A 16,589-nucleotide genomic window follows, 5' to 3' on the forward strand; every position below is an offset into this window, starting at 1 on the left:
AAAAATTCATTTGAATATTAAAACCACCCTTTTGTTTCTTGAAGCGACCTACAGGTTGTTCCTACACTGTGCGCAGTCAGGTCATTTCTTTAACCGAATCTGAATTTAACTTGGTAAATACTGTAATAAGGAAGGAAGAACCAAACAATAAAATACACCATTAATGTTTCATTTTGTCACAGTATCCTCCTTTTGCACTCGTTCCTGTTCTGAAGTCCTCTAAAGTATTCACTTATAGACTGCTCTGTGGTTACTTAGCAGGCAATATAGACATTTTTTGGTAGACAGTTAAAACCCAAACTTGCTGTAGCAAGGAAATAAAAATCGTCCTATTTTCCACAAATTCATGAGTAAATATTATAAATACTGAAAAAAAATCTAATTAAAACAGTACCAAGAGATTATAAACACTGCAATAAAAAATACATCCAAAGCCTTTTCCCCTTCGAGAGCTCTACCACACAGAGTTTCCTTGCACCACTTCAAAATGGGTTTTGTAGGGAAAGGTGCGATCCCATTGTAAAATTGCAACAGGTACTCATTTTAATATTTTTGCGTGCATTCGGAGGTCGAGGTTATACCACAAAATGGGTGTAAGCACATAAAATAAAACTGGACAGAACAACACAGTCACAAGGATTTGGGCGCTAAACATGTTAACGGCCTGATCCATCAATTTTGACACCCCAGTATCCTTTCGACACCTAACTAACCTGCTATTGGATTTACGTGCAGTTTGGAAGAGGGACAAACCTCATGAATTTACAGAGCTCTGACTCCAAACTGACCCACTTCATTGTATAAACCAACTCCTGAAATAGATGCTGAAATATTGCACTTGAGATTTGACAGTTATAAGCCAGTTATCTTGGTAAGTAGACAGGATGTGTCACAGCCACAGAATTATCACGACACCAATGTTCATTTGAAGGGTAGCTACTGTATTAGTAGCTTGACAAGGCACCTCAGTTAATTCTGGTGCCATCCCCATATGATTTGTAGAGATATTAATTTTTGGAGTCTGGTGGCTAACCAACTACATTAATGCACCACCTGAATTATACGAGGAAGCTTCACCAATTTGAACTTTTTCTTTGTTAGGAAATTTTTCAATTCCATGAGATCTAGAATGGGCCTGAATCTTCCCATTCTTTTGAAGACTGTAAAATAATGGAACCCTATCTTTTTCTGGCATAAGAATGCAGAAAACTCTGTTTCTACCAACAACATATCTACCAAGGCTGTATTTTCATACTGAAACATTCAAGAACCTTTGACAGGTCCGTGAGGAGCCTCAGGCTGCCCATGAACATCTGCTGCTGCCTTTTTTAAAAGATTAAGTGTTTTCTTAAATTGCAAGTCAAACAGCAGTATTCTGCTGAAAGGAAATTTGAGAAGCTTTGCATATCGCCAGTTCTGAAATTCAAAGCCAACTGTGTTTGCACACTTGGACATCATGGGCAACAGACCTTGCAGTCATATTCTGAGTGTTCAGCGTGCATTGATGTTATAGATTTGCATCAAATGTAACCCCACTATTTAGACCGGTTAGCCTAACATCAGTAGCAGGGAAAATGCTAGAGTCTATTATAAAGGATGTGATAACAGGACACTCAGAAAATATCAACGGGATTAGACAAAGTCAACATGGATTTATGAAAGGGAAATCGTGTTTGACAAACCTACTGGAGTTTTTTGAGGATGTAACTGGTAGAATAGATAAGGGAGTACCAGTGGATGTGGTGTATTTGGATTTTCAGAAGGCCTTTGATAAAGTCCCACATAAGAGGTTAGTATGCAAAATTAAAGCACATGGAATTGGGGGTAATATACTGGCATGGATTGAAAATTGGTTAACAGACAGGAAACAGAGAGTAGGAATAAATGGGTCTTTTTCGGGGTGGCAGGCGGTGACTAGTGGTGTACCGCAGGGATCAGTGCTTGGGCCCCAGCTATTCACAATATGTATCAATGATTTGGATGAGGGAATCAAATGTACTATTTCCAAGTTTGCTGACGACACGAAACTAGGTGGGATTGAGAGTTGTGAGGAGGATGCAAAGAGGCTTCAAGGCGATTTAGACAAGTTGAGTGAGTGGGCAAATACATGGCAGATGCAGTATAAGGTGGATAAATGTGAAGTTATCCACTTCAGTAGGAAAAACAGAACAGTAAAGTATTAGTTAAATAGTGTTAGATTGGGAAATGCTGATGTACAAAGGGACCTGGGTGTCCTTGTACACCAGACACTGAAAGCAAACATGCAGGTGCAGCAAGCAGTTAGGAAGGCAAATGGCATGTTGGCCTTCATTGCAAGAGGATTTGAGTACAGGAGCAAGGATGTCTTATTACAGTTGTACGGGGCCTTGGTGAGACCACACCTGGAGTAGTGTGTGCAGTTTTGGTCTCCTTACCTAAGAAAGGATATACTTGCCATAGAGGGAGTGCAGCAAAGATTCACCAGACTGATTCCTGGGAAGGCAGGACTGTCATATGAGGAGAGATTGGGTCGACTAGGCCTGTATTCACCAGAGTTTAGAAGAATGAGAGGGGATCTCATTGAAACATATAAAATTCTGACAGGGCTAGACAGACTGGATGCAGGGAGGATGTTTCCCCTGGCTGGGGGGGGGGGGGGTGTGGTCTAGAACGAGGGGTCACAGTCTCAGGATACGGGGTAGGACATTTAGGACTGAGATGAAGAGAAATTTCTTCAGAGGGTGGTGAACCTGTGGAATTCTCTACCACAGAAGGCTGTGGAGGCGGAGGCCAAGTCACTGAATGTATTTGAGGAGATAGATAGATTTCTAGACACAAAAGACGTCAAGGGGTATGGGGAGAGAACGGGAATATGGTATTGAGATAGAGGATCAGCCATGATCATATTGAATGGCGGAGCAGGCTCGAAGGGCCTACTCCTGCTCCTATTTTTCTTATGTTAATATGTTTCTAAAACGGTCAGAGAGGTGTTAGGTTGAGCCTTTTCTCTACAGCAAATTGTCCAAACAAAACTGGCTCCATGACAATGAATGCTATGTTTCATCTGGTGGCTATTTTGGGAATATTATTTCCTTCCCCACTATTTCAAATATTTGGACCCTTTTTGATGGCGATGAAAAGAGCAATGAGAAAATATTCTTCTTACTTTATACAATTAATTTCCCATACTTCAACTGAACCTGGAAAATGACAGACAGAAGAAATAGATCTCCCTGAATGGGCTGAGGAACTTTACCAGGATTAACATCCCATATCCCAAAGTGACATCTAAAGTAGAAAACCTGAAATAGCAAATTTCAAAAACAAGTTGAGGGCAGGATCCCGTCCCACAGAAGATTCTGAGGCAAGTGCCACTTGTCCATACGACCTAGACTAGGTCATTCAAGTGGTTGAGTAAAACATTCTATATAGTTAACAACCTGTAAATGGCTAACCAGCTAATATAGTTATTATGAGATATAGTTTTAATGTCCTTTGTTTCAACAAATTGGGGTGTATAGCTAACACTGAGGAAGAATTCAACATAATAAAAGGAGACATTAGAAAACTTGCAGACAGGGTAGTTAAGTGGCAAACAAACTTTAACATAGATAAATGTGAGGTGATGCACTTTGTTAGAAAAAATAGAAACATCACCTACACCTTAGAAAATAAGAAACTGAATGGGGTAGAAGAGCAAAGGGACCTAGGGATACAGGTGAACAAATCATTAAAAGCAGCATCGTGGGTCAGCAAAGTAATTAAAAATGCTAACAAAGCACTGGGATTTATTTCTACGGGTTTAAGAATTCAAAAGTAGTGAAGTTATGTTAAACTTGTACAGGACCCTGGTCAGGCCGCACTTAGAGTACTGTGTACAGTTCTGTCTCCATACTATAAAAAAGGACATAGAAGCACTGGAGAAAAAAAAATACAAGGATGGTACCAGAACTGAGAGATTACCGCTATCTGGAAAGATTGAACAGGTTGGGGCATTTTTTCTTTAGAAAAAAGACCTGATAGGAGGTGTATAAAATTATGATTGGGTTGGACAGGGCGGACGTGGAGATAATGTTTCCACTTGTGGGAGAATCCAAAACTAGGGGCCATAGCTACAAGATATAGTTACTTATAAATCCAATAGGGAAATAAGGAAAAATTTCTTTACTCAGGATTAGAATGTGGAACTCACTACCACAGGAAGTGGTTGAGGCAAATAGCTTAGATGCTTTCAAAAAAAAAATGATGAGTACGTGAGGAAAAAAAAGAGAATAAAAGATATGCTGAAAGGCAGGGATGAGGTAGGTGGAATGGGAGGAGACTCCAGCACAGACTGGTTGGGCCGAACGGCCTGTTTCTGTGCTGTATATTCTATGTAGTTCTATATAGTTAAAAGTTTTTGTAAAGTGGACTCAAGGTTGACTTTCTCCCAGTCAGGAGACATTCTGAAGCCAGCAGAGATACCGGGCTAGTCAGAGACTCCTTGGTAACGGTTTGCCACATAGCTGAGCAACTGTGTTTCAAGGATCAATTTTCTGTTCTGTTGAGGATTAGCACAGAGAATTTATTTTTGTTATGACATGTTAAGGCTCGACACAAAAACTCTCTCTGGTACAGACTGAATTTAGCAGTTACCTTCTTCATATGTGACACATGTTTGGGGAAACAGACTGCCCTGCTTCACCCAGGAATAACAATGAAACTGGTCTCTGGAATTTGATTTTGTTTTAGAGTCTATTTAACCTTTCCTGAGAAGAATGTCATTAGGAGTGGCTCCTATCCTTGCACTTACAAGGCAGCATCTAGGACTCTTCACATATAGTACAGTGCTGATCTCTTCAGTGTCTGCTTCAAGATGTTACACCGCTACTACATTCCGAGTACTTGGCTGAACACAATTCTGCAACACACACAGTTGCCAAAGTTAGTGTTTTGGAAGGCACCAATAATGCCAGAGCCTAGGGTGCTACAGAAATCCCTTAAAGGACATCAACAATGGCCTGGAATTTGTGGTTGTAATGACGGCGAAACTGTCAGCGTTCACCGTCATTACTGTATAAAACTGACAGCAACTTCTGGTGTCCGCACATGCACAGTCAAACACGGAAATCCGTCAGTTGCCGTCAGTGATGCCCTGCTCCTCCATAGGGTGCGCTGTTGCAGTCTTCGCAGATGCAATCAACACAGAATCAGTGAATTGACGTGAACTTCAACCTTTTACGCACTATTCTCGCTGTAATCCAATGTGTATGTCCCAATCTTTATTTTGCTTACTGTAAAATGATTAAAATGTGAATTATAAAACCTGCTTTTTACTTCCTTCTTTGCAGTGTGAGAATTCTTCAATCTGATTGGCTGATCAGCATGCCTGCAGTGTTGCTAGACACCACAGATGGCACCAAATTCAAAGTCACTTTGGAATAGAGGAAATTGATGCTCGACAGTCGCTAAATCTTTGAGGGCAGCTTTTTAAAAAAAAATTATTTATTTTATTTTTTAATTTTTTTTTTGTTGAGGTCAGCGGCAACTAAAAAACCAGGCCTATATATTGTTGGTCAAAACTGTCCGCAATAGATGCCAGCATGGCTCAAACAAGAAAGGGTTTGTGCCACAAGAAAACTGAGCCATATGATTCCATTGTTATTTAAACTATTATTATAATGTGGTAAAGTGATCTTCAAAACTTGGCCACAAACCAAGAAACTGATGAGCAAGAGCAGCCTAGGACAGGGGTAAAATTGACAAGACAAAAATTGGAGATTATATAAACAGACCTGGTCCCCTGCCACCGCAACCCCCCCCCAACCCCCAAACAGTAATTTAGTTGTCCCCTCATTGCCTCCTCCACCAAACATTGCTATTTTAGGTTAAAGGCACGATAGGCTGATTTACAGACTTCCCCCGGATTACCAACACTGCTTGGCTATTGGCTGATGGGGTGAATTTTTCCAATCAGGAATGGGTTTGACAACACACCCAGCAAATCCACTGAGAATCAGCATCACTCATTTAAGAGTAGGCACATCAAAAGTTTCAAATGGCAGTACAATTTAAACGCTCAAACTTTTTGATTTTTACTCTTCTGCTCAACCGATAGACAAATTGGCTCATTATTGTTTATATTTTCACTGTCCTCATGCTTTACTTGAATGTGAAAATGCTAATTATTTTGGATTTATTGTCAATTTCCTATGCTAGATAGATTGCTATTGCAGCTGGAATTATTGAATTCTTAGATGAAATTATTTGATGACACAAATATGAAATGCAAAGAGAACCGCTCTGGGGAGGGGTTATTGCTGCAATGTAAGTTGGCCTGAAGGCATGACGTCTAATAGTTGAACACTGGTAAGCACGAGCAGGGATTGAAAATAAACAAGCCCGGCCAATTAATATCAATGGAATTTTTTTTAAATGTTGGATAGACACAGCCTGTCAGAATTTGTAGAGAAAATGACTGTTTATGTTTCAGACACAACCCTTCATAAGAACTGAGGGTTCTGACAAAGGGTCTAAACCTAAAATGTTAACCCATCTTTTTCCCTTTACAAAAGGCTAAATAGTGCAGATGCTGAGTATCTGAAATACAAACAGAAAATGCTGGAAATACTCACAGGTCAGGCAGCATCTGTAGAGAGAGAAACAGAGTTAATGTTTCAGGTCTGATCTTTTGTCAGAACTGGGAAATGTTACAGATATAACAGGTTTTAAACAAGCACAGAGGCAGGCGAAGGGAGGAAACAAAAAAGGGAGGAAAGAACAAAAAGGGGGGTGGTTATCTCTTCACACTTCCCTGCCTCTGCTTGCTTAAAACCCGTTACATCTGTAACATTTTCCAGTTCTGACGAAAGGTCATCGACCTGAAACGTTAGCTCTGTTTCTCTCTCCACAGATGCTGTCTGACCTGCTGAGTATTTCCAGCATTTGCGGTTTATTTTTCCCTTTACAGATGCTGACAAACCTGCTGGTCCCCTGCCTGACTAGTGTCTTAGACCGAGCTTGCAAATTCAGCATCTTGCTCAACCCCAAGCTTGTAGTGTCCACGTATCAATAACACACGGACTGCAGGAGAACGATAATAACAACAGGTGTTTACTGAACAGAGGGCATGCTGGAACTGAAAGTACAGAAGCCTGCTACGGCTTTATATACAGGTGTGGTCACTGCCGGTACTACAGTATAAAAGCAGTTCTCTCTTAAAAAGGTACATACACAACAATTCCTCCCCTTTTAGATAAACAGTACATAACATTCATTTAACAATAATAACTAATTACAATTACAATTTTCTTTGTACTATATACATCAACTGAAGTAATCATTTATAAATTCAGTCTTTGAGGCTTCCTGATCCTGGCTGGATAGCGCCTTTCTCGAGTATCCTGTTCTTGCGGCGGTGTCGATTCTGGCTCATTGTCATTGGTTGGTTCGTCAGCTTCCAATACCACTGATTCTGAGGTAGACGCAATCTGTACTTCGGGTTCATCACCAGGTGCGCATGCTCGTGGTATGGGTTTGACTTGTTCCTGTGACTCTAGAATCTGGTCAGCATGGCGTCTCACGATGCTCTCTCCAACATCCACTGTGTACATTAGTGGTCCCTGCTGTGCGCATATCGTTCCTGGCTGCCATTTTTCTGTTCGGTAGTCGTGGGCCAAGACTGGTTGCCCTATCTTGAAGCTCCTGGTTGGCTTCTCATTTATGTGCTGGAATTGCTTATCCTCAACATCTCGTCTTATGTTTGGTTTGAGCAAATCCAGGCGACATCTTAACCTTCGGTTGAAGAACATTATGGCTGGAGCTTGGTTGGTGACTGCATGTGTTGCATTCCGGTAAGCAAACAAGAAATTATCCACCTTGTGTTGTAGTGGTATGTCGTCGTTATACATCGCCTTTATTGCTTTTTTAAAGGTCTGAACAAACCTCTCAGCCAATCCATTTGTGGCTGGATGATATGGGGCAGATGTGTAATGTTTTACCCCATTATTCCTCAAAAACCTCTGGAAATCCTCGGACACAAACTGTGGTCCATTGTCGGAGCAAATCTGTTCTGGCAAGCCATTCCTGGCGAAGATGGTCCGTAGGACTGCAATAGTTTTCTCCGTGGTGGTGGAGGACATTTTGATGACCTCTGGCCATTTCGAATGTGCATCCACGGCGATTAAAAACATTGAGTCCATAAATGGACCAGCAAAATCAATGTGTACCCGTTGCCATGGAGATGAGGTACACTCCCATGGGTGTAGCGGGGCTTGTGGTGGAGCGTTTTGGACTTTCTGGCATCCTGTGCATCTCTTGGTCATATCCTCGATTTCTTTATCGATTCCCGGCCACCACACAAACGCCCTGGCTAGGCTCTTCATTTTTACCCCTCCCAGATGACCCTCATGAAGCTCATTGAGCACTCTCTCTCAACTTGGGTGGAATTACCACTCGGGATCCACACATCAAGGTCCCCCGGCACACTGACAGCTGTTCTCTCCTTGGCGAGAATGCTGGCAACAGTGAGTCGCCATGTGCTGGCCATCCCTTCACCGTCAAATCATAGACCCGAGAGTGTGTCGAGTCATTTCGGGTTTCCTTCTCTATACTTGAGTTTGTAACAGGTAGACATTCGACTATGGTCGGATGGAATATCTCAACAGGGTCCACTGCAGGTGCTTCCTTCACTGTAGGCAACGGTAGGCGCGACAGCCCATCAGCGTTTCCATGCTGTTTCGTACCCTTTTAATCTATGTCGTATTGATGTGCCCCTAGAAAAAGGGACCATCTTTGCAGCCGTTGCACCGTCATCACCGGAACGCCCTTCTTTGGGTTAAAAATGGAGACCAGAGGCTGATGATCAGTCAGTAGGGTGAATTTCTGCCCGTGCAGATAGTGATTGAACTTCTTCACCCCCCACACCAGGCTGAGGGCCTCCCTGTCAATCTGGGCGTAGTTACGCTCGGCTGAGGTTAAGGAGCGCGACGCAAAGGCTATTGGCCTCTCTGAACCGTCAAGGAATTTGTGTGACAGCACCGCTCCAATGCCGTAGGGAGACGCATCACATGCCAACCGAATCGGTAGTGTTGGATTGTAGTGGGCCAATACTTCTTTTGAAGTGATTAGGCATTTACATTTCTGAAAGGCACGCTTACACTCATCACTCCATTTCCATGCTACTCCAGTTTGCAGCAGGGCGTTCAGTGGGTGCAGAATTGTAGATAAATTCGGCAAGAACTTATGGTAGTAGTTCACCAACCCGAGGAACGACCTCAGTTGCGACACATTTTCCGGTGCTGGAGCCTTGACTACTGCCTCAATCTTGTCTGGGGACTTATGTAACCCCTCATCAATCATGTGGCCACAATACGAGATTTGTCTCCTGAAAAACTCGCATTTGGGGCGGTTGGCTCGTAGCCCATATTCTTGTAATCTAGTGAGCACCTGCTCCAGGTTGGCAAGGTGTTCACTGTCATTTTCGCCTGTAACCAGGATGTCGTCCAAATAACACTGGGTCCCCGGGATCCCTTGCAGGACTTGTTCCATCGCCCTCTGCCAAATAGCCGGGGCTGATGCTACCCCGAATACCAGTCGGTTGTACTGGTAAAGACCTTTGTGAGTGTTTATCGTGAGGTATTTTCTAGATGCTTCTTCCACCTCCATTTGTAGATACGCTTGGGCCAGATCAATCTTCGTAAAGCGTTTCCCTCCAGATAGTGAGGCGAAAATATCTTCTATCCGTGGAAGTGGATATTGTACTGTGTGCAGGACTGGGTTCACAGTTACCTTAAAGTCCCCACAGATGCGAACCTTCATCGGCTCCCCAGGCGTGCTGCTCAATGATTTCTTCATTACAGGAACGATGGGTGTGGCCCACTCGCTCCAGTCCACCTTGGACAGCACACCCGAACGCTCCAGACTCTCCAGCTCTGCTTCGACGGCTGGGCGGATCGCGTACGGTACCGGTCTGGCCTTAAAAAATGTTGGGTTTGCGTTATCTTCAATTTTTATTGTTGCCGTTACTCCTTTTAGAGGCCCCAGTCCTTGTTGGAACACCTCTTTCGCGTCAGTTAGAATTTTTGACAGTCGTCCAGGTGTGACGTCATCATCCTTTTTATCAGCCACAGTTAGTGCCTGAATGGAATGCCAATCCAATTGTATTTTTCGGATCCATTCACGTCCCAATAATGGTGGTCCTCCATCTTGTAGTATATATAGATACAGTTTCTGTGTTTCCTTGCCGTTGTATTTAATGGGCACCCTTATTTTTCCTCTGGGGTAGACTTTTTGCCCCGTGTATGTCTTCAATACAATGGACGTGTCCTTCAAGGGTATGTGTGAGAATAGCCGCTCATAGTCTCGTCGATTCATGACAGTTAGGGCTGATCCTGTGTCCAATTCCATCTTTACTTGGGACCCTGCTATCATGAGGGTGACCCAAATGGTTCGGTGATCCTCCTTTGCGATCACGTTGTGTAACTTTAGACAACTTAGTCTCCTGCTCCCGGAGTCATCATCACTCTCCTGATCTTCTGAACTACTGTCTGTCATTTTTTTTTACTTTCTTGTACTTTTCCTTAGTAGTTCTTTTAGTGTTGGTTTTCTTTCCCGACCTGCAGACTCTTGCTATGTGTCCCACTTTTCCACATTGCCTGCACACTTTGTCCTTAAACCAGCAGTCCTTCTGATCATGGGTTGTTCTGCCGCAGCGATAGCACTTTTCTGCTCCATATGCCATTTCGTTAGTGCTATATTCTTGTGGTTTCTGTTGTATTTCCGCAGCTCCCCGTGCTGCTGCTTCGTAGGATACTGCCACGCCGAAAGCCTTTTCTAGCATCAGGTCCTTTTCCGAAAGTAGTCGTTTCTGGGTTCCTTCACTCTGGAGCCCGCAGACAAACTTATCCCTTAAGGTATCTGCCAGTCCTGCTCCGAACTGGCAGTGCTTCGATAACTTGCGTAGTTCCGTAAGATAGTCAGCATTGCTCTCATCTTTGTGCTGGTTTCTTTTATGGAACTTGAATCTTTCTGCTATCAGCAGCAGTGTAGGGTTTAGATGTTCCTGTAAGATATTGACAATCTCTTCAAAGCTTTTCTCCATTGGTTTAGCTGGGGTAATTAAATTCCGCAATAGGTCGTACGTTCTCGCGCCCATCAAATTTAATAATACCGATGCCTTCTTTCCATCGGCCACCTCATTTGCCTTGCAGTACACTTCAATTCTTTCCACATACGTGGTCCAGTCTTCTATTTTGTTGTCGAAAGAAGTGATACTGCCACTCTTCGGCATCTTGGGTGGTTTAAAATGGCGCCTCCCGCGCTTTTCCTTCTTCCCCAATGGAATAAAATGGCGCCTCCCGCGCTTTTCCTTCTTCCCCTTGCTGCCAATGCTGCTCCTAGCATTCTAAAGAGTAATGGCGGCGCCCCGCGGCTTCGGCGCGTCTCTCTTTTCCTTCCTCGTTTTATTTTCTCTAACGCTGCCCGGCTCTTGAGCACCGACCGCGCCCTGTGCGCTCCACCCTCTCTTTTTTCCTTCCCGACGACGCTGCACGGCCCCTTTGCAGAGCCGCTCGATCGAGCTCAAGCCAGCCGCAGTCCAGAAGGGTCAGCGCACTACCTGCTACCAGCACGATTTGCTGGAACACCTTGACTGGGGAGTCAAGCCCAGCTCTCCACAGCCTCCCCTGCGATTCTCTGAACTCCGATGGATCACTGGGCGGTTGCCCGCGGTCGACGCCCGTTGCTCTGACTTCGACCTCCAAGAAGCTTCTTTTCAGGGATGGATCCCCGTGAGGTGATGCAGTACTGCAGGGGAGTTCGAACCTGCTCGTCGCCGGTGTAGTGTCCGCGTATCAATAACACACGGACTGCAGGAGAACGATAATAACAGGTGTTTACTGAACAGAGGGTATGCTGGAACTGAAAGTACAGAAGCCTGCTACGGCTTTATATACAGGTGTGGTCACTACTGGTACTACAGTATAAAAGCAGTTCTCTCTTAAAGGTACATACACAACAAAGCTGAGTTTCCAATCATATCCTCTCCAGTACAAAAACCGCCTACTTCCACCTCCGTAACAACACCCAGCTCCACTCCTACCTTGGCCCATCTGCTACTGAAACCCTCATTCATGCTTTTGTCACCTCTAGACTCAACTGGTCCAATGCCCTCCTGGCCGGCCACCCATCCTCCACCGTCCGTAACCTTCAGCTAATCCAAAACTTTGCTGTTGTATCTTATTCCGCACTAAGTCCTGTTTGACCACATTCCCCACATTAACTCCCAGATCCCAATGCCTCAAATTTAAAATCCTTCTTTTCAAATACCTCTATAGTCTAATAAGAACATAAGAACATAAGAAATAGGAGCAAGAGTAGGCCAATCGGCCCCTCGAGCCTGCTCCACCATTCAATAAGATCATGGCTGATCTGATCCTAACCTCAAATCTTCTATCACTCTGCATCCACCCGAACCCATGTGATCTCCCGGGAGAGGCGAAAAACCAGATAAAGACCCAATGGCCAATTTGGGAGAAAAAAATCTGGGAAATTCCTCTCCGACCCATCTAGGCGATCGAAATTCTTCCAGGAGATCACTCTGTCCCTATATTTTCTACAGTACTTACCTTCTGTAAAGGCGATCTCCACCCCAGCCAGGAACAGGAATAAAACCATCTCCTGAAACCTAACAGAATTAGAACACAGTAGGAGCAGAACAAGGCTACACGGCCCCTGGGCCCGCTCCACTACCCACAGGGCCATGACCATTCCAAACCCAGACTCATGTCCAATTTCCTGCCCGCTCCCCGTAACCCTTTATTCCCTTTACTTCTAGGAAACTATCTATTTCTGTTTTAAATTTATTTAATGATGTAGCTTCCACAGCTTTCTGGGGCAGCAAATTCCACAAACCTACCACCCTCTGAGTGAAGAAGTTTCTCCTCATCTCAGTTTTGAATGAGCAGCCCCTTATTTTAAGATTATGCCCCCTAGTTCTAGTTTCACCCATCATTGGGAACATCCTCACCGCATCCACCCGATCAAGCCCCTTCACAATCTTATATGTTTCAATAAGATCGCCTCTCATTCTTCTGAACTCCAATGAGTAGAGTCCCAATCTACTCAACCTCTCCTCATATGACCACCCCCTCATCCCCGGGATTAACCGAGTGAACCTTCTTTGTACTGACTCGAGAGCAAGTATGTCTTTTCTTAAGTATGGACACCAAAACTGTATGCAGTATTCCAGGTGCGGCCTCACCAATACCTTGTACAACTGCAGCAATACCTCCCTGTTTTTATATTCCAACCCCCTAGCAATAAAAGCCAACATTCCATTGGCCTTCTTAATCACTTGCTGCACCTGCATACTAACTTTTTGAGTTTCGTGCACCAGGACCCCCAGATCCCTTTGTACTACAGTACTTTCCAGTTTCTTGCCATTAAGATAATAACTTGCTCTATGATTTTTCCTGCCAAAGTGCATAACCTCACACTTTCCAGTATTGTATTCCATCTGCCAAATCTCTGCCCACTTACTTAGCCTGTCTATGTCCCTTTGCAGGTTTTTTATGTCCTCCTCACTCACTACTTTCCCTCCTATCTTAGTATCATCTGCAAACTTTGATATGTTACACTCGGTCCCCTCCTCCAAATCGTTAATATAGATTGTAAAGAGTTGGGGACCCAGCACTGACCCCTGCGGAACACCACTAGTTACTGGTTGCCAATCTGAGAACGAACCATTTATCCCAACTCTCTGCTTTCTGTTAGAGAGCCAATCCTCCACCCACGCCAGAATATTACCCCCAATCCCGTGATTTTTTATCTTGAGCAATAATCTTTTGTGTGGCACCTTGTCAAATGCCTTTTGGAAGTCTAAATACACTACATCCACTGGTTCCCCTTTGTCCACCCTGTATGTTACTTCCTCAAAAAACTCAAGCAAATTTGTTAAACATGACTTCCCCTTCATGAAACCATGCTGAGTTTGCCCTATTAAATTATGTTTATCCAAATGTCCCGTTACTGTCTCCTTAATAATGGACTAACATTTTACCAACCACAGATGTTAGGCTAACAGGTCTATAGTTTCCAGCCTTCTGCCTACTACCCTTTTTAAATAAGGGTGTTACATTAGCAGTTTTCCAATCTGCCGGGACCTTTGCTGAGTCCAGTGAGTTTTGGAAAATTATTACCAATGCATCCACAATCCCTACCGCTACTTCCCTCAAGACCCTGGGATGCAAGCCATCAGGTCCAGGGGATTTATCCGCCTTGAGTCCTATTATTTTACCAAGTACCACTTCCTTAGTGATTTTAATTGTATTTAGTTCCTCCCCCCCCCTAGAGCCCCCTGTTTGTCCAGTGTTGGGATATTCTTAGTGTCCTCTACTGTAAAGACTGATACAAAATAATTGTTCAGTGTTTTTGCCATCTCCATGTTTCCCACCATTAATTTCCCGGTCTCATCCTCTAAGGGACCAACATTTACTTTAGCCACCCTTTTTCTTTTTATATAACTATAGAAACTTTTACTGTCTGTTTTTATATTTTTTGCTAATTTACTTTCATAATCTATCTTCCCTTTCTTAATCAATCTTTTTGTTATTTTTTGCTGTCTTTTAAAGACTTCCCAATCTTCCATCCTCCCACTAGATTTGGCTACCTTATATGCCCTTGTTTTTAGTCGGATACTATCCTTAATTACTTTACTTAGCCACGGATGGCTATCTTTTCTTTTACACCCTTTTTTCCCTCAGTGGAATATATTTTTTTTGGAAGTTGTAAAATAACTCCTTAAATGTACACCACTGGTCATGTACCGTCTTACCCTTTAATCTATTTTCCCAGTCCACTCTAATTAATTCCGCTCTCATACCTTCATAGTCTCCTTTATTCAAGCTCAGCACGCTTGTTTGAGATCCAACCTTCTCACCCTCTAATTGAATATGGAACTCAACCATGTTATGGTCACTCATTCCAAGGGGATCCTTTACTAGGACATTTTTAATTAATCCGGTCTCATTACACAGGACCAAATCTAAGGTTGCTTGCCCCCTGGTCGGTTCAGTTACATACTGCTCAAGAAACCCATCCCTAATACACTCAATGAACTCTTCCTCAAGGCTGCTCTGCCCAATTTGATTTGTCCAGTTAATATGATAATTAAAATCCCCCATAATTATAGCTGTTCCCTTATTACAAGCCTCAACTATTTCCTGATTAATGCCCATCTCTGTAACCCCTACTCTGTTCCTTTCATTCCAGCCTCTTGTGCATCTCTCCTTAGCCCCATTATTGGTGGGCTTGTTTTCAGCTACTAGGCTCCTCTCACTGGAAGTCCAACGCTAAACCCTCCATCAGTCCAACTCCGTCACCTCCTCTAAAGCCCTGCTACTTCTTTCACCAAGCTTTTCATCATCCCTCACAATAACACCTCCTTTAAAAAAAAAAGCATCCGTTTTTCCTTTCACCTCTAAAGTGGTGGGGGATGTGTTGCTACATTAAAAGCTATATAAATACAAGTTGTTGCTGTGTACTGCCAGAATTTTATGGGGGGGGGGGGGGGGGGTTGTTCCTCTTGATTTCCAGTTCATTTCTTTTTTTACAATTGGAATAGACAGCTGTGTAAATGGGTAGCTACTAATTATAACTCGAACGAAAGAGAAGCGAGATGGCTTTGAGACAACATCTTGCACACTGCACTCAGCCAGTCGTCACACATCAATAGGCAGTGGTCACAATGTAACACCCAAGAGTGTGTCTGGTGTCTCCTCCTCCCTCGCCAGTTTGAGTCCCTTAGGGCAGCTGGCGGGGGGGAGGAGGGAGACCAAAAACTCCCATACCTACTAGGGGAAGAGAGAAATTGTGTAACACTAGCGGCACATTATGTTACAGCTTGCCATAAACAGAGGGACAACCACTAAATATAAGAGTATATATAAATTATATGAAAGTATATTTATACACTCAGGGATATATCTGTTTATACACTGTATGGATAGATCTGTATTTTTGTGTACAAACATGAATGTTTTTCGATTCTTTGGCAACATAAGATGTAACTTGTCATGCCAATAAAGCGATTTGAATTGAATTGAATTGAATTGAAAGTTTATGTATTGCAAGTATCGGGTGCCCTTACCGTCGTTACGCTTCGGGCCCCTCATGGTGAGCTCGGCCGCCTTCTCGGCCGGTTGCTTGGAGAGACACAGCAGCTCCTTCTCGTTGTATCTCATGGCAGCCGGTGAAAGTGGCCGCGGTCTCGGCCCGACCCCACCACCAGCACCTTTAAAAGGGTTGAAGCGGCTCCTCCCTCCCTGCGGCCTGCTATTATCCCTGGAAAGAAAAGCCTAGGAGCTTGTGGTTTGGGCTAAAAGTTAAATAAAACCCGAGCCCGCTGTCCATTTAAAGAGCAATCGATACGGGGGAAGAGCCGGAAACAGCCGAGGCTTCAACGACCACCACAAAGGGCAGGGCGGAGTGGGTAATGGCGGTAACCTGAAGGGCGGGCGGCCGCTCATGGCCAACGGCTGCCAATGGCGACCATCGCAAGCGGCGCTCGGGCCGATAACCGTTTCCCCGCTCGCTCAGGCTTCGCCTTGGCTGCTCGCGGGTGGCCGCTGTCA

The 16,589-nt window shown here is 43.9% G+C and overlaps 1 protein-coding gene across 3 annotated transcripts in view; it reads right to left on the reverse strand.

Moving 5' to 3' along the window:
- plekhj1 (pleckstrin homology domain containing J1) overlaps positions 1-16,568 on the reverse strand; it is a 74,155-nt gene extending 57,587 nt beyond the window's left edge. For 2 of the 3 annotated variants that reach the window (XR_015080535.1, XM_086004669.1), the window contains exon 1: positions 16,106-16,568. Coding sequence is in view for 2 of the 3 variants with exons in the window: in XM_086004669.1 (XP_085860795.1) it covers positions 16,106-16,199 (94 nt within the window). In the remaining variant the exon portion in view is untranslated. The remainder of the gene's footprint in view (positions 1-16,105) is intronic. The other variant, XM_086004668.1, reaches the window with a different exon arrangement.
- Positions 16,569-16,589: the final 21 nt, after the last annotated feature.

The sequence above is a fragment of the Somniosus microcephalus genome, chromosome 13 (genome assembly GCF_052327205.1).
Source record: "Somniosus microcephalus isolate GS21.2 chromosome 13, FLI_Smic_1.0, whole genome shotgun sequence".
Lineage (NCBI taxonomy): Eukaryota > Metazoa > Chordata > Chondrichthyes > Squaliformes > Somniosidae > Somniosus > Somniosus microcephalus.